Source organism: Ranitomeya variabilis, chromosome 2 (genome assembly GCF_051348905.1).
Source record: "Ranitomeya variabilis isolate aRanVar5 chromosome 2, aRanVar5.hap1, whole genome shotgun sequence".
In the NCBI taxonomy this organism is placed as follows: Eukaryota; Metazoa; Chordata; class Amphibia; order Anura; family Dendrobatidae; genus Ranitomeya; species Ranitomeya variabilis.
Genome location: NC_135233.1, coordinates 825,981,583 through 826,005,291, shown reverse-complemented (window position 1 = coordinate 826,005,291; position 23,709 = coordinate 825,981,583). Strand labels below are relative to the sequence as shown.

Genomic DNA, 23,709 nt, shown 5'->3' with positions numbered 1-23,709 from the left:
GGCAGATAAGTACGCCTGCACAGGCGCGCCGATCCCGGGGAGCAATGAAGAAGGTGGCATCGCAAGATGGGAGGCGCCAGATGCGGATCTGCGAGACCATTGGGCTGGACCGCCCCGCAGGTGAGTATAATATAACTTACTTTTCTTCACTTGCATTATAGAATGCTGTAGATAAGCCCTGAGAGGCGGTGGCCTCATCTTATAGCAGCAAAATCTGCTGACAGGTTCCCTTTAATAAAAAAAAAGCATGATAACAGCATTAAGCGGAGTATTTTTACCAAACACACACAAAAAAGTGATTTTTAGAAGCGTTTTGTGGATTTTTCTGGCTGAAAATACTCCAAGTAAACTCCGCACAAGGCCTTCAGTTCTCCACATTTGTACTTAACAGCCCTTAGTGCTAAGCTGCCACAAGAGGTCGCTATACAACCATAAAATGGGCAATGCACAACGAACAGTCAAATTCCAAAGTTTCCCATTTCCTTCAGACTCGGGAATACTGGGGTCACCACTGGATAAAGTCTGACCCCACGTCTAATGGCGGTGTACTGCTCATAGCTGCCGCTGCGAACGAGACCGGACCGGGACAAACACCCCCTTTTATCACTGTGTCACTGGTGAAAGGTCACAGTTGGAGGCGGGCACCAGGCTGAGGTAGGTGCGGGCTCCGGCTCCTGCCCGGGTCTTCGCTTTCATTAATACTTTGGGCGTTGTTTGTAGTGAGGGGGCGCACAGGGCGCGGTGCCGCTGGGAGCCATGACACTTACAGCCCCTCTCACTCTGGCAGGCATTTTCCAGCCGTAGCTGCTTCCCGCAGAGACTTCATGAGGGAGTGACCGAGGGCATGAGGCAGAGCGCGGCCATCACATGTCGCTCTAGGTGGGAACCAATAAGGTGGCTGCTCTCAGTTGTGAAGGCCCGATGTACAATGAGAGCTGGATTGTGATTGGCTGCTGTGCAGAGCTGGTTAGCCCGCCCTCCCTGTATATAAGGCGGCTGCACCAGGTTTTCCAGCAGGCACAGCACTTTTCAGTCTGAGGCAGCAGTGTTACTTCATGTGATAGGCTTGGGTAAGTGTGTGGGCGGCAGGAGGAATCCTAACTAAATAAAAATGCAATGTGTGTTTTATGTAGCAGTTTTCCTAAAATTGCAGCAAAAAAACTGCATCAGCAACACGTAATGTGAACATGGCCTTAGTGGAGAAAACTGACCTGCGGTGCGTGTTTCAAGCCTGCATGTGAATTTCTCCTGCGGGTGCGCTGAGTGTTCTGTGCAGATATTTCCCATAGACTTGTATTTGATGCAGAAAAGTTGCAGATTAAAAAAAAAACATGCAATTTTATTGTCTCGGCTTCAAAAATGCATGTAAAGTTTAGTCAAAGCCGAATACCAGGTAGTATCAAATACAAAGCAGATTTGTTTAAAATTGGACAACAGCGAAAGACAAACTGGTGATAAAAACGCAAGTAACCTTATTTACTTAATAGGTGCTGAAAATCTGCAGCATCAAAAGCTCATTATGAGAACTAGTCCTAAGGGTCTACTGTGGTCTAGGCGGAGCGAAACCCTGGCCATGTGATCCAGTACTATTCCCAACTAGGTGCTGTGGTAGGATCCCTGAATAGGACGGCTGCAATGTATCTATGGAAAACCTGACTGGACCCAGAATTCAACCTCTGGCCAAATCTTCATGCAAATTGCTGGTCCAAAGGAAGCTACCTAATAATGTGTAAACTTTAGACTAGGCAGTGTAAAGATGAGCCAAATGTATCAAACAGCATGAGTCACTGTGGTTAATTGGGCTATACAGTCTTTAAAGGGAACCTGTCACCCCCTGGGATGTATGTGACCTATTAATATGGGCATGCAGGTATGTTCTTAATGTTAATGGAAAGCACGGTGGCGCAGTGGTTAGCACTGCAGCCTTGCAGCGCTGGAGTCTAGTGATGGGCAGTCCGGCTCTTTTTGGTGATATGGCTCCGCTCACCAAAAAGAGCCGGCTCTTTCGGCTCACGAACCGGCTCTTTTCGGATCCCTATTGACTATGTGTTCAGGCGTCCGAAACTCCGCCCACCTACCGCAGAAACTCCGCCCACTTCCTAGCAGCCAATTAAATTGAAGAGTGGGCGGTGTTTTGATCAGGTGGGCGGAGTTACGCCTCCCGAAGTCCGGAATTTTACGCCCAGTGAGAGCCATTCAGGAATTTTAGTGGCTCACTGGTGTGCCGGCTCCTATCGTTCACAGCAGGGAGCCGGCTCTTTGTGTCGGCTCGTTCGTGAACGACACATCACTACTGGAGTCCTGGGTTCAAGTCCCACCAAGAACAACATCGGCAAAGAGTTTGTTCTCTCCGTGTTTGCGTGGGTTTCCTCCCACATTCCAAAGACATACTGATAGGGAATTTAGATTGTGAGCCCCATCGGGGGCAGTGATGATAATGTGTGCAAACTGTAAAGTGCTGCGGAATATGTTGGCGCTATATAAAAAAAATAAAGATAGATAAAGATTAATGATTTCTTCCAGGCTTCGGGGCATACGGTGCCTGGAAGGAATCCCTGCCTCCTGTCTTCATTGTAAGGGTAAGTTCACACAGGGCGTCTTTGCTGCATTTTTTTTATACAATTTTTCAGCTGCTTTTTACAATACCAGTAAAGCCTATGAAATTTCAGAAATCTCATGCACACACATTGTTTTTTTTGTGTGATCAGTATTTTGTGCTTTGCTGCTTTTTATTTTTATTTTTTTTGACATAGAGCATGTCACTACTTTAAGCGTTTTTGATGCATTTTTTTTCACCCATTGACTTGAATGGGTGTTGGGAAAAAAAACAGGTATCCTTATTTGCTGCGTTTTTGTGCTGCAAATCCAAAGACATTAGCGTGGGGAAAGAGCAAAAAAAAAAAACGGCACCAAATACGTAACAAAAAACGCACCTAAACTTGCGTTTTTGACCTGCCAAGAACAGGTTTTGCTGCAGAAAAAGCAACAAAAATGCCCTGTGTAAACTTAACGCCTCCCATCAACATCAGTGGTGCCGGATCCTGCACTCCTCAAAATTCCATACCTCTTCATCCCTTCTATAAGCATGCATTCCAGAGATCTTCTGCGCCGGGGAGTCACTGTAACCTCCGGTGTGTGCCACGATAAGATGCTATCCCTGCTTCCTCCCTGCAGTCATTACTATGTACACATGGTTCCTAGCAATAACTAATTGGGGGTAGCACCTTTATCGGCGTACACACCGGGGGTCACAGTGACTCGCACAGAAGATCTCTGAATGCAGTGCTCATAGAAGGGGGAAGAGGTATGGATTTTTGAGGAGTGCAGGATCCGGCACCACTGACGTGCATGGTAAGGGGGTAGTATTATAATGAAGAGAAGAGTTAGGGATTTCTTCCATGCACCGCACAGCCTGGAAGAAATTAACATAGAGTCTAAAATTTCTCAACAAGACCACTAAAATAAGGCATTCAGGTAGGACTAGTTTAATATTTCTATCACCTGTATGCCCATATTAATAGGTCACCTACGTCTCAAGGGGTGACAGATTCCCTTTAAATGTGACAAAGGCCCAGATTCATTACTTTCCTTTTAAAGGGACTCTGTCACCCCAAAAATCGTATCTGAGCGAAGCCCATCGCCATCAGGGGTTTATCTGCAGCATTCTGTAATGCTGTAGATAAGCCCCATTGTATCCTGAAAGATGAGAAATAAAGGTTAGATTATACTCACTCATATACTCACTCAGGGGCGGTCCGATCTGATGGGCATTGCGATCTGGATCCAGCGCCTCCTATCTTCATTCGATCACGTCCTCTTCTTGTATTCATGCTCCGGCGCAGGCGTACTTTGTCTGCCCTGTTGAGGGCAGAGTAAAGCACTGCTGTGCGCAGGTGCTGGGCCTCTCTGACCTTTCCCGGCGCCTGTGCACTGCAGTACTTTGCTCTGCCCTCATCAGGGCAGACAAAGTACGCCTGCGCCAGAGCTGCAGCGTGAAGACAAGAAGAGGACGTCATCGTAAGAAGATGGGAGGCCCCGGTGGGCTTAGCTCATCGTCGATTTTGGGGGTGACAGGTTCCCTTTAACTTGGTGCAAACTTTCATAGAAAATACAACCAATGCCATTGTATGACAGGAAAAGGACCTTTTCTATATCAGATTTCCCAAACTGCCATTTCTCTTTAATTAGATTTATATCCTGCAGTTATTATTCTGTATGAGCTGACTAATTGTGTCTTCTCTTGTGGAGTGCTCATGTCTTTTTATCTTACCAGAATCATGGCTATAGACTGGTTTGGCTTTGGATATGCATTCATATTGGTTGCTGGAGGCTTTGCAGGATTTTCCCGTAAAGGTAAGGACCATATAAATGGGTATTCATGTTTGTTACTGTAAGGCCACATGCACACGTTAAGTATTACATGCGTTTTTTACATCAGTATTTGTAAGCCCAAAGCCAGGCGCTGGCAAAAATGCAGAAGTGGTAACTTGTTTCTATTATCCCTCTTATTGTCCCTGTTTTTGGCTTCCACATACTGAGGTATAATACTGACCAAATACTCAAGTGTGAACATGGCCTAAAGCATTCTATGCATTAAGGGGCTGTTGCATGCAGTGATAATCACCCGAACAATTGTTAGGGCTCGCTGCCACTTGCGGTGCGCTCTGACAAAAAATCGAATTGCACCCATCCGATTGTTAACCTATGGTGCAGCTCACATCTGCAATTATTTTCTCATGCCAATTTGGCATGCAAAAACAACTTCAGCATTCTGCAATTGCATCCGAGACTTGTATCACAGTCTATGGGTGCGAGTGAAACAACGCCCAAGTGTAGTGCGGACACCAGGAACCGTAGATGGAAAAAGTAATTTCTCTGTCTCCTCAAGAGCTGTGCTGCGATTCTCTCATGCCCGATGATTGGAGCACTGATATTCAGCTCACTCTCCGCAAAGCTGGAGCCGAGTGTTAACAGCACATCACACCCAATGCTCTTACATCGGGAACTATACACCAGTGTCTCCGGCCTAGAGTAGATTTCTCCATATTATTGCCTAGTATAAGGATGGGGCCACATGTGACAGTCTCTGGTGATATATCCGTTCCCCTGCAAAATGGAAGAATTTTTTAATAGGCAGTTTGAAAACCCTGGTGGCATCAGCCACATCACACCTACATCATGGCCGTGGCCTGATGGCTAATTCTACCTCTACATACAGGGGCATTGTACTGGTTGTGATAATCACCTGAATGATTTGCAGTATTTGTCCTATATCATTGCCCAGTGTAAAGGTAAGGCCAGAAGCGGTATTCATGTCTTAAACAGTTATTTCCATTACGTCCCTCAGGACAGCACAATAGAGGACGTTCTTCCTTGACCTATAGCGGGACAGGATCATAGAGAGGTTAAAAGGACCCTCCACCCTCCAGTGTTTTTTCCTGTCCCTACAGGGACAGTTGTATGAGAGGTTGCTCCTAGAGCGAAGATATCCTGTGGATTTTTTTTCCCCCTGTCAAGTGGTCCGTGGCCGACACCTCACTGGGTAGAGGTCCCTCAGCTATCAGTGCTGTACCAGATGGACTCAGAGTTCGGGGATCTCAGCCTTCCCTTTTCCCGGTCAGACGGACCATGGCCGACTCCTCTTTTCAGAGGTTTCTCAGCCATCAGCCTGTGTAATGGGCTTAGGGGGATCGTGCGGCAGGTCCAATCCTTCCCCCTGTCAAGTAGCCCAGGGTGGAAACTCCCCGGTGGGGAGTCCCTCAGCCCCAGAGACCAGTCGAGCGGACGGGCTCCTGGGTAGAGCCGCTTCCTCCCAGTGGGGGGCTCTCGGCTCGGACGCTGACCGGCAAAACACCGCTTCTTCCGAAAGTCGTGTGGTGGAGAAGGCCGTTGCGCTCCCAGTGACGTCAGAGAGGAGCGCCGGCACATTTGATCGGCGTGCGTTCCACAATGGAACACGGTAGGGGGCACAGGCAGTAATGCAGCATTTCTGAATGAACGCCGCTTCCTTCCACGGTAGGCTCTCGGCGTTACCAGCTCCCCCTGTCTTCTAGCAGGTATGGAGCCAGCACAGGTGAGTGCTTGGTTTAATGTTGCATCGATGGCCGGGGCCTCTGGGCTGACTCTAGTCTCAGGCCTTTGTGCCAAAGCTGTACCTGGAACCCATTTGCAGCTAGGCCTTGGACCTCTAGGCTATGGTGGGCCATATGTCCAGGCTACATTTCATGACTGGACTTTAGTTAGATGCAGGTCTTGTCTGCACAGAGCCTTATGATTGGGCTTCAGAGTGACTTTGGAAGCATGCTTTCCATTTTCTGGTTCAATAAGCAAGTGTTTCACTTTCTTTGCAACTTAACTACTCCATCCATAGGAGGACACAAGGTGTTAATTCAGCACATTGTCTCCATGAAGACTGCCCTCCAGCTGCGGCTCATTAATTAGCTCCTTCGGGTGGAGTCAGTCTGACAAATGAGATGTATTGTTCAGAGTGGAGATTTATCTGGAACTCTGATAGATTGCTCTTTTGCCTAAAAGTGTAAGTCTGGTCTCTTGTTTGGCACCTTCAGGCATGGCCTAGTCATACTGCCTCTATGTATCGAGTGCCTCCGTGCATAATACTGCATAATAGTGCCTCTATGCATCACATTGAGTGCCTATGTGCATAATACTGCCTCTATGCATCATATTGAGTGCCTCTGTGCATAATACTGCCTCTATGCATCATATTGAGTGCCTCCGTGCATAATACTGCATAATAGTGCCTCTATGCATCATATTGATTGCCTCCGTGCATAATAGTGCCTCTATGCATCATATTGAGTGCCTCTGTGCATGATACTGCATCATAGCACATCTATGCATCATATTGAGTGCCTCTGTGGCATCATACTGTTTCATAGTTACTTCGTGTATCATATTGCTTCATTGTTCCTATATGCATCAAGGTGCTTCATTGTTCCGATATGCATCATAGCGCTTCATAGGTTACTTCGTGTATCCTATTGCATCATATTGCTTCATGGTTCCTATATGCATAATGGTACTTCATTGTTCCTATATGCATCATAGTGCTTCATATTGCCCTTCTGCACCATATTGCATCATATTGCTTCATGGTTCCTATGTGCATCATAGTGCTTCATAGTGACTCTGCGTCATATTGCATCACTGTTCCTATATGCATCATAGTGCTCGTATTGCCTTTGTGCATCATATTGCTTCAGGTTTCCTATGTGCATCATAGCGCTTCATATTGCCTTTGTGCATTATATTACAGCATATTGCTTCATGGTTCCTATACGCATCAGCGCTTCATGTTGCCTTTTTGCATTATTACAGCATATTGCTTCAGGGTTCCTATATGCATCATAACGCTTCATAGTGACTTTGCGCATTATATTACAGCATATTGCTTCATAGTCCCTATATTCATCATATTGCTTCATTGTTCCTATATGCACCATAGCGCTTCATAGTTACTTCATGCATCATTGCATCATACTGCTTCATTATTTACATCATATTGTTTCATTGTTCCTATATGCATCATAGTGCTTCAAATTGCTTTTGTGCGCCATATTTCTTCATAGTTGCTATATGCATCATAGCGCTTCATAGTAACTTTGTACATTATATTGCTTCATAGTTCCTATATGCTTCATAGGTCCTATATGCATCATTTTGCATTATAGGGTTTCGGTGCCCTTTTGCAGGGGGTATCAGTGTTTCGGGCTTAGTGCCTTTTTCGCTTCTGGCTGTGAGCCACTGGGTCAGACCTTCTGTCTGGTGCCTTGTTGTGTGGCCGCACATTGTATCATCGGCCTACCACTTCACATTTTTGTCTTGGGCCTCAACTCTGGATATGGAGTTTTTGTGTTTTGGATCCAGATCCAGCTTCTGTTACTTCATTCTTTACAACAGGGCTTAGTCAAGCAAACAGATATGCTTGATTTGGCTTAGTAAAATCTGCATTTCTTCTGTTTGGAACAGATCTCTCAGGTAGGTTCTACCTTGAGTGCTAAAGGCAAGTCTATTTCATAATTGGCTTTAAAAGATGACATACGTCATTTTGGTACATTCTATAATCCTATAGAAGGACATACTACTGTCCCGGGAGCGGAAAATCCCACGAGTTGAAAGGAAGGATTCCTTCCCCCTCGGAATGCTTTGCCCTAAGATATTAGGACCATCTACAATTTGCATAGTTTTGGGCGCTCCCTTGGGACACATTTGTTCAGAGCGGCCTATCACATTCCCTAATCAGTCATTTTATGTTTGTGCGTGTAGCCCATTCACTATCTCCATCTATCCCCCACCCCCTGAGATGGTTGTGCCATCATTGTAAATAAAATATTGTTGATACACACCTGTACTTTGTATCTTCCCCGCCTCATTGTAGATTGTAAGCTTTCAAGAGCAGGGTCGTCTTATTTCGCTTTAATTATTATATGGTTGTTACTTATGACCATTGTGTTTGAAACTGTCAAACTGTAAAGCGCTGCAGAATATATTGACGCTATATAAATAAAGTTTATTATTGTTATTATTATTAATCCATCCCAAACTCTACATTCGGCAATCAGACAGATTCTTGTCCCATAAGTCTGTTGCGTTGTGTTTACCAGGGACATCAGCACGGCCTTCTGTACCTTGTGGTGAAGCAGCAGCACTGTGTCGTGTGGCAGAGGATCCTATACTCGCGGCTCTTACAGCAGTCACGGCTCCTAAGATAAATGAAACTGGATCTGGGGCTCTTACTGTTAAGACCCCATAGTCTCACTGCCTCACAGTAGATAATCTCCCTCCGTAATGAGGAAGAAACCTACTTCTTCTCTAGCCATGGAATATGGTTACTCCCACAATGGCAGTCTGAGTGTATAAAGATCCCTGAGAAGATTGCCTCTTGGATATGTATGAGCGTAATATGCATATATGGACAAATAAGTTGACATACTTATAATGTCTGGACTAATGACTCGTATAAATGCAGTTCCGAATAATTTCAAGTGTCGGAAGATTTTTACTAGCACCACCTTCATCGATTCAGAGTCCAGACTCCCTGTGTCTAACATCAGTAAAACAGGAGTGATGATCCACATTTCTCTTTCAGAGCTTCTAATGAGAAGCCAGACGTTGGTAGTGGCAGGAGATATTACCTGCCGGATGGTGTATTCCTTAGTTTCAATAATATATAACCCTTCTTGGGGTTAGACATCTAAGGATTTGGAATAGACGTGATCTCCTGGATGAGTAATGTGTGTACATCCCAATGCTGTGCCATTATCCATGTACTAACTGGTATTGGTTTGATATTCTTTCAGTCCAGGGCCTCTGTCCTGCAGGTCTCCTTGTAGTACGGTAAGCTGGTCTGTGACCAGGGCTTAACCTGAGCCCAGAAGGTCCGATGAAGGAACAGTCCTGGGTTATAAGCACATGCAGCTTATTATTGGTCGGTGCAGTCCTCATTGTGTGGTGGCTGTGACTTTCACCATATTTTGCTGGGCAATAAGGTTCTCTAACCCTATTCGGGGGCTGCGATGTCTATAAGTATCTATCACAACAAATAACTTGCTGTGGTTCATTATTCGTATTGGAGTACAATGGGTGTATCTCACTCTCTGCTCCTGATGCTTATTTCATTTACCACATTCATACTGAAATTGGCCATTATAGATGTATATCAGACACTCACTACGGTGATTTTCTTTGCGGATCTCTTTAGATATCTATGGTTTTTCTGATCTTTCAGATCCTCTATATATCTAGTCTGGTTTTTGCCTGGGACTTTGATTCCTGGGCTTCTGTACCCACCCTGGGAGAGTTGCTTTGGTATTCTCCATTGTGCTGTCCTGAGGGACGTAATGGAAAAAGGGAAATTAGACTTACTGGTAATTCCATTTCCAGGTAGTCCCTCAGGACAGCACCCGTAGTTCCCTCCCTTATGTTTCTGTTTTTTAGGATTGTTCGGGATTAATCTACCGGCAGATCGTTTATCCTTTGGGTCACCATGGCTCGAAATTAAGATGAAGCAGTTTAATGGTTATTACAGACATGTTTGTAAGGGCACGTTTAGACCATTTATTTCCATCCTCGGTGGTACTTTGAAACAACACTGGAGGGTGGAGGTGGGAGGGTCCTTTTTAACCTCTCTATGATCCTGTCCCGCTATAGGTCAAGGAAGGACGTCCTCCATGGTGCTGTCCTGAGGGACTACCTGGAAATGGAATTACCAGTAAGTCTAATTTCCCTTTTTCACTTCAAAATCAAGGAATTAAATCTGCATGGCTGCAAAGCCACGTCTGATATTAACGTAATGGGTTCAGACTAACGTTTTACATAGAAGTTTGCTGTCCAAGTAAAAGTCAGACAGCACTCTGCCAATATAATCTAATGGGATGCAAGTTCACAATGCATGCTGCACTTCTGAAAAGCGGTGTTTGCCTCGGCCGGAATGGAGTAAGATTTCTGGCATAATGTAAGCCGCAGTTCATCATGAATTAGACTAGTCCTGCGATTTTGGAGGCACTGGATGAAACGGATGTAAAAATGCAGAGGTGCACTTAAAATTTTTGCACAACTTGAGATTGTGAAAGAGTTAAGACTTTTATCAGTGTCTTTACACTAGACATCTGGCAAACACTTTGATAAATCAGGGCCATCATGTTTTCTCTAAAATACAGCAGTACTATCTTTGATCATTGGACCTGTCACTGTCATCGCTGACAGCATGATCCTTAAATGGTCCGGATTAGGGTTGAGCGAAACGGATCGGACATTTTTAAAAATCGCCGACTTTCATGAAACCCGATCCGATCCCACTGTGGGATCGGCCATGTGGTCGGCGAGCTTCACGCCAAAGTCGCGTTTCGTATGACTCTTTCCCCGCCATTTTTCAACCAAAGTGGGCAGCGTGATGACATAGGTTCCGGCTTGCTTTGTGCGGCGTCACGGGGTAAAACCACCATATTACCGTTTGGGATGTAGCGATTTCCAAAGTAAAACACAACAAGAGAGACTCACTCAACCCTAGTCGGGATGATCATTGCTGGAGGAAGAAGTTGATAGTTCTTGCTTCATAATGAACATGACCTGCATTAGCAGGTTCTTGGTCATGTTTTGTAGTGCATATGAGAAGTCATCGTGAACTAGGTGTCTGTAACTTGTTTGATTTTTATTTTCCCTGAATGAGGTACAGTGACGTAACTAGAGTCCAATGGGCCCCCAATTCAATATCTGTACCTGGCCTGGTTCCCTCCCCCTCATGTTGGTCAGATGTTTGGGCCTTCGCGGCGTTCATTTGACTGTGGAATTCTCTGTGCAGATTCTGCATTTCTTGGCAGAAAACACATGTCAGATTTTTTTTTTTTTTGCCATTGATTTACATTGTACTGTAAATCACTTGCGGATCTGCAGCGTTTCTATGTGGGGAAAAAACGCTGCGGATCCGCAGGAAATCTGCGATGTGTGCACATACCCTAAGGACTTGTGTGTTGCCTCCCATCCCCCGTTATATAGTAATGTCCTCCTTACTGGTATGTACAGTTAGGTCCATATATATTTGGACAGACACAACATTTTTCTAATTTTGGTTATAGACATTACCACAATGAATTTTATACAAAACCATTCAGATGCAGTTGAAGTTCAGACTTTCAGCTTTCATTTGAGGGTATCCGCATTAAAATTGGATGAAAGGTTTAGGAGTTTCAGCTCCTTAACATATGCCACCCTGTTTTTAAAGGGACCAAAAGTAATTGGACAATTGACTCCAAGGCTATTTCATGGACAGGTGTGGGCAATCCCTTTGTTATGTCATTCTCAATTAAGCAGATAAAAGGCCTGGAGTTGATTTGAGGTGTGGTGCTTGTATTTGGAAGGTTTTGCTGTGAAGTAAACATGCGGTCAAAGGAGCTCTCCATGCAGTGAAACAAGCCATCCTTAAGCTGTGAAAACAGAAAAAATTCATCCAAGAAATTGCTACAATATTAGGAGTGGCATTATCTACAGTTTGGTACATCCTGAGAAAGAAAGAAAGCACTGGTGAACTCATCAATGCAAAAAGACCTGAGCGCCCACGGAAGACAACAGTGGTGGATGATCGCAGAATAATCTCCATGGTGAAGAGAAACCACTTCACAACAGCCAACCAATTGAACAACACTCTCCAGGAGGTAGGCGTATCAATATCCAAATCTACCATAAAGAGAAGACTGCATGAAAGTAACTACAGAGGGTTCACTGCACGGTGCAAGCCACTCATAAGCATCAAGAATAAAAAGGCTAGAATGGACTATGCTAAAAAACATCTAAAAAAGCCAGAACAGTTCTGGAAGAACATTCTTTGGACAGATGAAACCAAGATCAACCTCTACCAGAATGATGGAAAGAGAAAAGTATGGCAAAGGCGCGGTCCAGCTCATGATCCAAAGCATACCACATCATCTGTAAAACACGGCGGAGGCAGTGTGATGGCTTGGGCATGCATGGCTGCCAGTGGCACTGGGTCACTAGTGTTTATTGATGATGTGACACAGGACAGAAGCAGCCAAATGAATTCTGAGTTATTCAGAGCCATACGGTGTGCTCAGATCCAGCCAAATGCAGCAAAACTGATTGGTCGTTGTTTCATACTACAGATGGACAATGACCCAAAACATAAAGCCAAAGCAACCCAGGAGTTTATTAAAGCAAAGAAGTGGAATGTTCTTGAATGGCCAAGTCAGTCACCTGATCTCAACCCAATTGAGCATGCGTTTCACTTGTTAAAGACTAAACTTCAGACAGAAAGGCCCACAAACAAACAGCAACTGAAAACCACCGCAGTGAAGGCCTGGCAGAGCATCAAAAAGGAGGAAACACAGCGTCTGGTGATGTCCATGAGTTCTAGACATCAGGCAGTCATTGCCAACAAAGGGTTTTCAACCAAGTACTAAAAATGAACATTTTATTTAAAATTATTGAATCTGTCCAATTACTTCTGGTCCCTTTAAAAACAGGGTGGCACATGTTAAGGAGCTGAAACTCCTAAACCCTTCATCCAATTTTAATGTGGATACCCTCAAATGAAAGCTAAAAGTCTGAACTTCAACTGCATCTGAATTGTTTTGTTTAAAATTCATTGTGGTAATGTCTATGACCAAAATTAGAAAAATGTTGTCTCTGTCCAAATATATATGGACCTAACTGTATGTCTTCCATCCTCGGTCCCTTCATGGTAAAATGTGCCTCATCCTGGTATGTGTTCCCCTCTGCATTAGAAAAACCCATTGTGCTCTCTTTGCTCCCTTGACATGTGGTGTCCTCTTCTGTAGCTGACACAGCAGCGCGCCTGCTATGAAGACGTGTGATGTCAGTCATGCAATGCTAATGCCTAGCACGCCTATGTCCACTGCAGTGGCGTGTATTGCTGCACAGGGAGATAGAGGGTCCCAGAGCTTCAATACCCTTCAGCTGAAGTTGGTGGCTCTCCTTCAACACGGCATGTCAGTCTCACCCTCTGGTGTGTGTGTGTGTGTGTGTGTGTGTGTGTGTGTGTGTGTGTTTTCCATACTTTTTTTTTTTTTTTTTTTATAATTCTATTTTGGCAGCTAAATCATTCACTGGAAAGTAAGGGTAATTGAGTTTATTCAGTCTCACTGTCTTACCTAGTTTCTACAGAGTTCACAGGTTAAGGTACATATATTATAGTGTGTACCTAAGGCCATACAGTATGGGCTCTATGGTTTATATAACCTAAATATAACTACCTATATTTGTGATTTGGGTATATGCAACTTATTGTTGCAGACTTATCCATACTGGCTATTTCAAACTTGGGGCCAACAGTTTGCCACTTTAAAAATTTGCATAACATTTTTGCACAACATTCAGTTACACATATTGACTTGCAGCTTTTATTACAGCCCTGCCAACCTTTTGAATACTGGATGGCACTAAGAGGCCTAAATAATTATTGAACTTAATAGCAAAGCCAGAAAAAAGAGGACTAAAAATCCTCCAAATTCAAGAATTAATACAGCAAAAAAGGGTAGCAGTGCTTACCTGCCCTTTGTTGACGCCATCTTTACTACATGGGTTTGCTGCATCCTGAGTGCATTCATTCGGAGACTTGGGCAGGTAAGCACCTCACATATTTCTATATATATTTTCTGCACTTTATTTTTCAGGGTGCAGCCAAGCTCAGCATTTTTGGTCTTTGAAATGGTGTCTGTCTACATGGGATGCATTTAGATGGTGCTGGACAGACCGCCTGATCTAATAGTATGGGCGTCACTAATAGGCTGTAAACCAGACAGTGTGCATCACCTGTATGTGACCAGCACCCTACACAAGCCTCTTTTGTGCAATCGCCCCCTCCATGAATTGGTAGGCTGAGTGGTTGTCTTATCAGTACTTTACACCTGTGTAGCCGCCATGTTTACTACATGGGTTTGCTGTATCCTGAGTGTAAATAATTATTGCAAAAAATGTACGCAACGAGAATGGATCTCTGCAGACAGCAGCTTAAACATGCGCCAGATTCATTAACAAGCATGTTCATGTGATCGCGTGCGGGTGTCAGCTCTGTGTGAGAGCGGGCACCCCCACAGCAACGCCCACAATACAGTGCTAGCACCGATTGTGGGCATTTAACCCCTCTGATGCCGCTGTCAGTAGTGACAGCGGCATAGAGGCGCATTGGCCCAGGGAATGAATTCCCTGCGTGCTTCCATCAGGACTAAGTGATGCGATCACGTTGTCCTGATGGAGACCCCCAGCTGCAAGATGGCCGCGGGGTCCTGCAGGGAAGGTGACTTGTGAGCGCCAGCATGCCTCCTTCCCTGCCTGTCAGCTCTTGATGTGATACTCTGCCGTACAGAAGCATTGCAGAGTATCAGATCTTCGATTTGACACTGTACAGTGATGGGACAATGTAAAGTATATTTTTTTTTTTTACATATTTTTTTTTTTAAAGAAGTATTATTACAATAAATACATTTATGTAAATAAACAATAAAATACACATTTGGTAACGACCCGCTCTATAAAATTGTCCCACTAGTTAACTCCTTCGGTGAACACCGTGTGTAAAAAAAAAAAAAAAAAAAAAAAAAAAGGCAAAAAACAATGCTTTATCATACCACCGAACAAAGTGTAATAAAACGCGATCAAAAAGCTGAATGTAAATAAAAATGGTACCGCTGATACGGTATCTTGTCCCACAAAAAACAAGCTGCCAAATGGCTCCATCACCAGAAATAGTTATGGCTCTCAGAATAAAGCGATGCAAAAGTAATTTATTTTTCTATAAAAGCACCAAAACATAAAGATATAAATGGGCTATCGCTGTAATCTTACTGACCCAAAGAGTAAAGCTGCCTAACCAATTTTATCACACGCAGAACGGTATATAAAAATAAATTAATAAATTGCTGTTTTTTATTCATTCTGTCTCCCAAAAATCAGAATAGAAAGCAATCAAAAAATGTCACGTGCCCGAAAATGGTACCAATAAAAACGTCAGCTTGTCCCGCAAAAAATAAGCCCTCGCATGACTGTCTGCCTAAATATAAAAAAAATTATAGCTCTCAAAATATGGTGATGCAAAAACTAGTTTTTGCAATAAAAAAGCGTCTTTTAGTGTGTGACAGCTGCCAAAAATAAAAACCCGATGTAAACTTGGTATTGCTGTAATCGCGCCGATGCAAAGAATAGTCGCCTTATCACTTGTACGGCACGAGGAACGGCATAAAAAATAAATCCAATTTTTCACATGCGTGGCTTTTTTTTTTTTTGTCACTCTGCCTCCCAAAGATCGAAGGAAGGCTCCACGCACATTTACCCTGCGCCGATCGCTTACACCGAGATTTCCGTGTAAATCTCTGAAATGTATGAATCAAACAGAACCCCCAGCGGAAGATTCCTTATAATGAGGCAGATGGAGGCATTGTGGACGCAGTCTCACATGTGATCCGGCGATGTCCGTCTTTTTAGGATTGTATAAAAGTGCTGTCGGCCACAGTTTTGTGCACTTCTGAAAAGGACAACGCTGAACAGAAGCCAGACTGAGTCCAGAGCCTCATTATAGTGAGTGGATCTCTCAGTGGATTCATCTCAGGGCCGTTTCTTCAACAGGGCGGGCAGGGCGGCCACACGGGGCGCCGTGGGGCCGGGGGGCGCAGGAGAGGCCTCGGGCCCCGGTGGTCCCCTGCCCGCTGCTGCTGCTGTTTAAGGGCTGTCAGGGGCGCGGATGCCGCGCTCAGTGCTGAGCGCGGGCGCGCCCTGCCCGAACTCGGCTGCAAATCTGACAGCTGAGCGGTCAGATCATCGCCTCGCGTCGCCGCGCCCCCCCCCCCGCACCGCACATAATGGTTGCGGCCACCTCGGCGCCGCCACTCACCCATACCTCCCAACCGTCCCGATTTCAGCGGGACAGTCCCGCTTTGGCACCGGGGTCCCGCTGTCCCGCTTCGGGCATTTAAAATCCCGAATTTGCGGCCGCCGGTGAAGCCCCGCCCACTTCCGGGACGTAGAGAGAGCCTGTTTTTTTTTTTTTTTTATATAAAAGCTGCCTCCTGACCGCCCGCGCAACACCCCCCCCCCCCTCCCGCCCCCTGTGCGGCGCTGCCACGCTGAAGGAGAGAGCCTGCAGCAATCAAGAAGAAAGGTCAGCGATTCACTACCTCTGGCTGTGTGTGCACGGAGCTCCGGCTTCTGCTCTTAGCTGCTATCCCGGCAGAGAAGGAGAGACGGGGGAGGTGCCGGGATAGTGCAGAGCTGTGAGCAGGAGACTGAAGACTTCAGCAGAGAGCTGCACATGGACATCAGCCGCCCCTGCATCACAGAGGAGATTGTGTGTGTGTGATGTGTGTGATGGCTGCGTGTGTGTGTGTGTGATGGCTGGGTGTGTGTGTGTGATGGCTGTGTGTGTGTGATGGCTGCGTGTGTGTGTGTGTGATGGCTGCGTGTGTGTGATGGCTGCGTGTGTGTGTGTGATGGCTGTGTGTGTGTGATGGCTGCGTGTGTGTGTGTGTGATGGCTGCGTGTGTGTGTGTGTGATGGCTGCGTGTGTGTGTGTGATGGCTGCGTGTGTGTGATGGCTGCGTGTGTGTGATGGCTGCGTGTGTGTGATGGCTGCGTGTGTGTGATGGCTGCGTGTGTGTGTGTGTGATGGCTGCGTGTGTGTGTGATGGCTGCGTGTGTGTGTGATGGCTGCGTGTGTGATGCATTTGTGTCAAAGCTGCATGTGTTTGTGAGCTGCGTGCGTGTGAGCTGCGTGCCTGTGTGTGAGCTGCGTGCCTGTATGTCATTATACAGTATGGAGCATCATGTGTGGTCATTATACAATATGGAGCATCATGTGCGGTCATTATACAGTATGGAGCATCATGTGCGGTCATTATACAGTATGGAGCATTATGTGTGGCCATTATACAGTATGGAGCATCATGTGCGGTCATTATACAGTATGGAGCATCATGTGCGGTCATTATACAATATGGAGCATCATGTGCGGTCATTGTACAGTATGGAGCATCATGTGCGGTCATTATACAGTATGGAGCATCATGTGCGGTCATTATACAGTATGGAGCATCATGTGTGTTCATTATACAGTATGGAGCATCATGTGCGGCCATTATACAGTATGGAGCATCATGTGGGGTCATTATACAGTATGGAGCATCATGTGCGGTCATTATACAGTATGGAGCATCATGTGCGGTCATACAGTATGGAGCATCATGTGTGTTCATTATACAGTATGGAGCATCATGTGTGGCCATTATACAGTATGGAGCGTCATGTGTGTTCATTATACAGTATGGAGCATCATGTGTGGCCATTATACAGTATGGGGCACTGTGTGGCCATATTTTTTTGTTTATAATTATTGTATATGAAACAGTGTGATCGGCAGTGCTAAATGGGTGTGGTTGGGATGTGGATATGGGTGTGACTAATTATGAATGGGTGTGGTCAGAGGCGTGGCCTAAAATTTGCCGCGGCGCGCAAAGCGCGCCGCAAACTTTGTCCCTCTTTCCCATCTTCAAAAGTTGGGAGGTATGACTCACCTCCGCTCCGCGCTGGATGAACAGCGAGAATGAACAGCCAGGATGAGGCAGCTCGGCCACTCCCACACTGATAGCAGGGGCGCCGCGCTCTCGGCTGAGCACGGGCGCTCCCTGAGACAGTGATCAAAGAGCTAAGCACACACACTATCACTGTCAGACTAGGCTGCCTGGCTGTTGCCAATTTCAATGCTGGACAGGACAGGCTGCAGTCTAGTCTGACAGTGGTAGCAGTATAGCAAAAATGCCCACCCCCTGCCTATGGATTAGTCCTTCCCTTCCCAGCAGCCCCATTTAGCAGTCTGAGCGCGCTCAGACTCAGAGGGCAGAGGGCACTGACACACTGAACAGGTGAGGGGGTCTGAGGGATGGGATGGGTTGGGCTAGCCTTTTTTTTTGGATGGGGACCCCCACACCTGCCCCCCCCCCAACCACCCTTGGGGCATGCTGATTTGGCATGCCCCACAGCATGAAACCCGGGAGGGGGCCCAGCTGACTTACCTCATCTTTGGCAGTCTGGTGGCATCCTCACCCAGGCGAGAAGTGTTGGAAAGAGTTATGGCAGTAACTGTATACCTGGCAACCAATAATTTAGCTTTTCGAGGATCGTCAAATACATTGTTTACACCAAATAATGGACATTTCCTTGGGCTTATAGAGCTTCTTGGAAAATTTGAACCAGTAATGAGAGATCATTTAAAACGAATTACTTCCCAGGAAATCCATACACATTACTGTGGAAATTTAATTCAAAATGAAATTATCTGCTTGATGGCCTCTCAGGTGAAGAAATGTATTCTAGAAAAAGCCAAAAGATCTAAGTATTTTTCAATAATGTTGGACTGCACACAAGATGCAGGTCACACTGAACAGTTGTCATACACCTTAAGATTTGTTGATATAGATGATGATCACGTAGCAATAAAGGAACATTTTATTGGCTATCGTCCTGCTACTGATACATCTGGGGAAAGTCTCGCCAATCTCCTTTTAGAAGAGATTAGTAAATGTGACCTGGAATTAGAAAATGAACTGGCAGAAAAGCTGAATTATTCGGAAGCTATTAATGCTTTTGCAGCGGCTAAATCTAGAAGAGTCAGTTTCTCATAAATCTGCAACCTACAATTTTTAGGATCTGTTTCCAAAATAATTAATAGATATTATTTACCTACAACTTTGTTCTCACCGTTAATAATTAGCATACTTGTCCCTTTTCCCCAAGTTCTATATAAGTTAAAGGCAAATTATAATTTATTAAAAAAAGGGAAGATACAAGCCTGCTCTCTATTTATTACTCAAGCCCACAAAAATAATGTTTATTATTTTCGGTGCCGGGGGGGGGGGGGGGGGGGGGAGAAATTTCCTACTCTCGCCCTGTGTCATTTTTGGGCTAGAAACTGCCCTGATTCATCTGTCACGTTAATCAGATTTAGATGAAGTAAGTGCTCAGCATAGAGCGCCAGCTAAATGTGATCCCAAACATTATGTAAAAATGTTCCCAATAAATGCTTTAACTCAATCCACACAAAAAAAGCAAACCCTCACTCGGGCCTGTCATCTTAACGAAAATATAGGGAGCTTTCTCGTTACTGGTAGTACAAAGGCTGTGGAAAAGCTAAATAGCTCCTCGCTCTCCAAAATAGCATATTCTCGGCTTCCAAATGCCCCCTCCCTTCTGAGCCCCAGTGTGCCTAAACCACACTTAGTGCCCACATGTTTGGCATTTCTGTAGTGATGAGAGCCCACCTAATTTACAGGAGCGTGTCTCCAGAAGCACGAGCTGGGCATAATGTACTGGTGACTGCAAGGTACTGGTCATTACAGCGTACTGGTCACTAAAACAGCAGTTTGCAATCTTCACTCGACAACATCCACTGCTGCTCATTTCTGGAAAATACCCTTGGAGTCAAAATCGTCACTACATCTGTAGACAGGGGCTGGCTGGCAAATTTTAGCCTGGGGGGGCAAGCACACAGCAGTGGCCCATGAGTAGCGGCCCATCCTTAAAGGGGTTGTCGGATCTTAAGCTACATGTCTAGTCACTATGTGTGAATCCTCATATCGTGTGCACTCTGCGCTGTGAGGATTCTCCAGTGCCTGCGCCGGGAACAGGTAGTCTTGTGACTGCAAGCATGATATATATATATACACGCGCGCGCTCAGTCCCACTGTAAAATGACACACACGCACACACACAGCCCCACTGTATAATCGCGCACACACAGGGCCGGACAGGAACAAAAAACCCCACCAGTCCACATACTCAAAACACTCCCCACACCCAATCAGTGAATTTTGCTATACTTTGTCGTGCCCTTCAACACTCCTCTTAAAGGAGTTATTTGAAGAGCCACATGTGAATGGCGCCGAAGTGCACATGATCGACGACAGGTCCATTTACATGGTGCTCTTTAGAGCTCCAGCTCTCGGGATCATGGGGGTCTCAGCAGTTGGACCCCGGCGATTCCAAGTTCTCGGCATAGGAGATTACTTAGGATAATCCATTTAAATGGATTTTCCAATATTTTTTTTTTAAAATTTTCCCATAAAAAACTGAAAATAATAAACCAGTATTGACCTTCCCAAAGACCAATGTCGCCTCTCTGACAACAGAACAGGAGAAATGGTACCGTGCAGTGTATATACAGGACTGGAGAAGTGGTACTGTGCAGTGTATATATAAAGGACAGGAGGAGTGGTACTGTGCAGTGTATATATATATACAGGACAGGAGAAGTGGTACTCTGCAGTGTGTATATATACAGGACAGGAGAAGTGGTACTCTGCAGTGTGTGTGTATATATACAGGACAGGAGGAGTGATACTGTGCAGTGCATATATACAGGATAGAAGGAGCGGTACTGTGCAGTGTATATACTGTATACAGGAGAAATGGTACCGTGCAGTGTATATACAGGACTGGAGAAGTGGTACTGTGCAGTGTATATATACAGGAGGAGTGGTACTGTGCAGTGTGTGTGTGTGTGTATATATACAGGAGGAGTGGTACTGTGCAGTGTGTATATATACAGGAGGAGTGGTACTGTGCAGTGTGTGTGTATATATACAGGACAGGAGGAGTGGTACTGTGCAGTGTATATATACAGGACAGGGGGAGTGGTACTGTGCAGTGTGTATATATACAGGACAGGGGGAGTGGTACTGTGCAGTGTATATATACAGGACAGGAGGAGTGGTGCTGTGCAGTGTATATATACAGAATAAGGCCACGGTCACATGCTCAGTATTTGGTCAGTATTTTACATCATTTTACTTTTTATTATACTTTTATTCGGACTCCCATGACAGCACTACGAGAGAGGGGATCCGCCCCTTTAGGAACAGGAAACCCACAGATACAAAAGGGCGGCACCTCTCCCATGCATCAGTTGGTTTCCTGTTCCTAACGGGACGGGATCCTGCAGATTTCACAAAAGGATCCCAGGCCGGCCGGCCGACTCAGGTAGCGAGGGGGTCTCCTACCTCGGCCGGTGCGGGGTTCCTGGTAGATGTCGCAATGGTCCTGGCAGGGCTGCATGTGGCGACATTCCAGCAGGGAGCAGCCACCGGTGGTGTCCTGTCTCCGGGCCAGCGCCGGGTGAGTATGTCCCCTGGGTCTCCTCCTTCTGTGGTGGCTGGGGTCTCAGGTATGCGGCGGTGCTCGGGGGCGCCATCCGGGGGTGATGCGGCTCTGTCCAGCGTCCTCGCCGCTCTGTGCGCCGATACTGAAGCGCTGGGAGCCCGGGTGACGCCGGGGGAGGAGTCGGCGGTCACTTCCGGGTTTCCGGGGTCCTGCGCATGCGCAGTGAATCCAAGATGGCGGCGCCCACCGGTAATAGCGTCGCCGGCGTTCTGAGCCCCAGGGCTTACCGCCTGCACCAGGGGGAGGCCGGAAGAAATAATCAGGGGAGCGCTAGGCACAGCTGCTGACCGGAGGAGGGGTTATAAAAGGAACTCCGGATCGTGATCCCTTGCTTCTGGCCTCATATGGTGAAGATGGAGGACGAGCACGTGCAGTTGCTACAAGAGGTGTCCCAGAAGCCCAAAGGGAAGGATCGCGACAGGAGGAGTAGTGAGTCTGGCCACAAAAGCACCTCCAGACAGGGGTCTGGAGCATCAGCCAGTGGAAATCCCCCTCGTATTCCGGTACTTTTTCTTTGGGCAGCGCTGGTAAGTGATCTTCGTGAAAGTTCACCCAGTGACACGATTCCCCTCATATGTTCCATTATAGGGAAAGAAATGTGCCGGGAAGGCGAAACACAGGGAATGTGGCATCTGCGGGGTTCCCCTACCTGATTCGTGCCCTAAAAAATTATGTGGGCCCTGTATCCAGCAGACGGTGAGGTCTCAGGAAAGGGGTGAGGGGGAGAGCATTATATCTACAGGGATTAGATTGCCTTACTTACCCCCCTCAGGTAGCGGAGGAATCCCTTACTATGACCACCAGCTTGAAGGAAATGATCAGAATGGAGGTCAGACAATCCTTAAAGGATCTTTCTCAAGGAGGAAGCTCTAAGTCCAAAGCTCCGTTACTCTCCGATTCTTCAGTGGAAGAGGATAAGGAGGAAGTTTTTTCCGGTTCAGCTGCGTCATCCTCTTCCTCGGATGAGGACACCGCCCGCTTCTGTCTACCCCTTGAACGAGTGGATAAGCTGGTTAAGGCGGTCAGAGGAACGATGGGCATAACGGAACCGAGACCCCAACTTTCCAAGGAGGAAATTATGTTCAGTGGGTTGGAGCAGAAAAAACGGAGAGTCTTCCCGCTCAATAAAAAAATCCAGGATCTCATCAATAAAGAATGGAAAAAACCCGAAAGGAAGGGTTCCTTACCTCCAGCGCAGAAGCGCAGATATCCATTCGATGATCCTGCAGTCACCAACTGGGAAAAAGCCCCTAAGTTGGACGCGGCAATAGCCAAAGTGGCAAAACGGGCCTCTCTCCCTTTTGAGGACATGGGGACCCTTAAGGACCCCCTTGATAGAAAAGCGGACACCTTTCTAAAAAGTACCTGGGAGATGGCGGCCGGTTCTTTAAGGCCTGCGGTGGCTTCAACCTGTACAGCCAGATCAATGATGGTCTGGTTGGAACAGTTGGAGACTCAGTTAAAAGAAGGTGCATCAAGGGACTCTATTTTGACTGCCTTACCACTGATCCAAGAAGCGGCTGCTTTCTTATCAGATGCATCTATTGACTCTGTCAAAATGGCTGCTAGAGCAGCAGGTCTCTCGAATGCGGCCAGGAGGGCTCTTTGGCTGAAATGTTGGCCAGGCGATATACAATCAAGGTCAAAACTCTGCATCATTCCTTGTAAAGGGGAGTACCTATTCGGGCCCACCTTAGACGAACTCCTAGAGAAGGCGGGAGATGACAAAAAGAAGTTCCCCAATCTGCTGGGGTCCTACCGTCGTCCCTTTAATAAAAGAAGGTTCGGTCGCGGAGGGAAGCGTACCTTTTCACCTTCAAGGGATCGGTCTAGGTGGGATGACAGACGTAGACGAGGTACGGGATATATGTTCCGTCGTTCCTCAAAAGAAAGGAAGAAGGAGGACAAATGACTAGGAGCCCCGGTGGGGGGTAGACTTTTACTTTTTGGTTCAGAATGGTCAGAGATCACGAATAGTATCTGGGTGCAAGATACTATTTCTCGGGGTCTTACTCT

General features: G+C 46.1%; 1 protein-coding gene across 4 annotated transcripts in view; it reads left to right on the top strand.

The window, feature by feature from the left end:
• The first annotated feature begins 459 nt into the window (after positions 1-459).
• TMEM14A (transmembrane protein 14A) overlaps positions 460-23,709 on the top strand; it is a 58,185-nt gene continuing 34,935 nt past the window's right edge. Inside the window, exons 1-3 of one of the 4 annotated variants that reach the window (XM_077290049.1) lie at positions 460-654; positions 2,524-2,579; positions 4,274-4,353. In XM_077290049.1, coding sequence (XP_077146164.1) covers positions 4,278-4,353 — 76 coding nt within the window. In that variant the 5' untranslated portion in view covers positions 460-654; positions 2,524-2,579; positions 4,274-4,277. Of the gene's footprint in view, positions 655-734; positions 1,071-2,523; positions 2,580-4,273; positions 4,354-23,709 lie in introns of those variants that run through there. The other 3 variants (XM_077290048.1, XM_077290046.1, XM_077290047.1) reach the window with 3 other exon arrangements.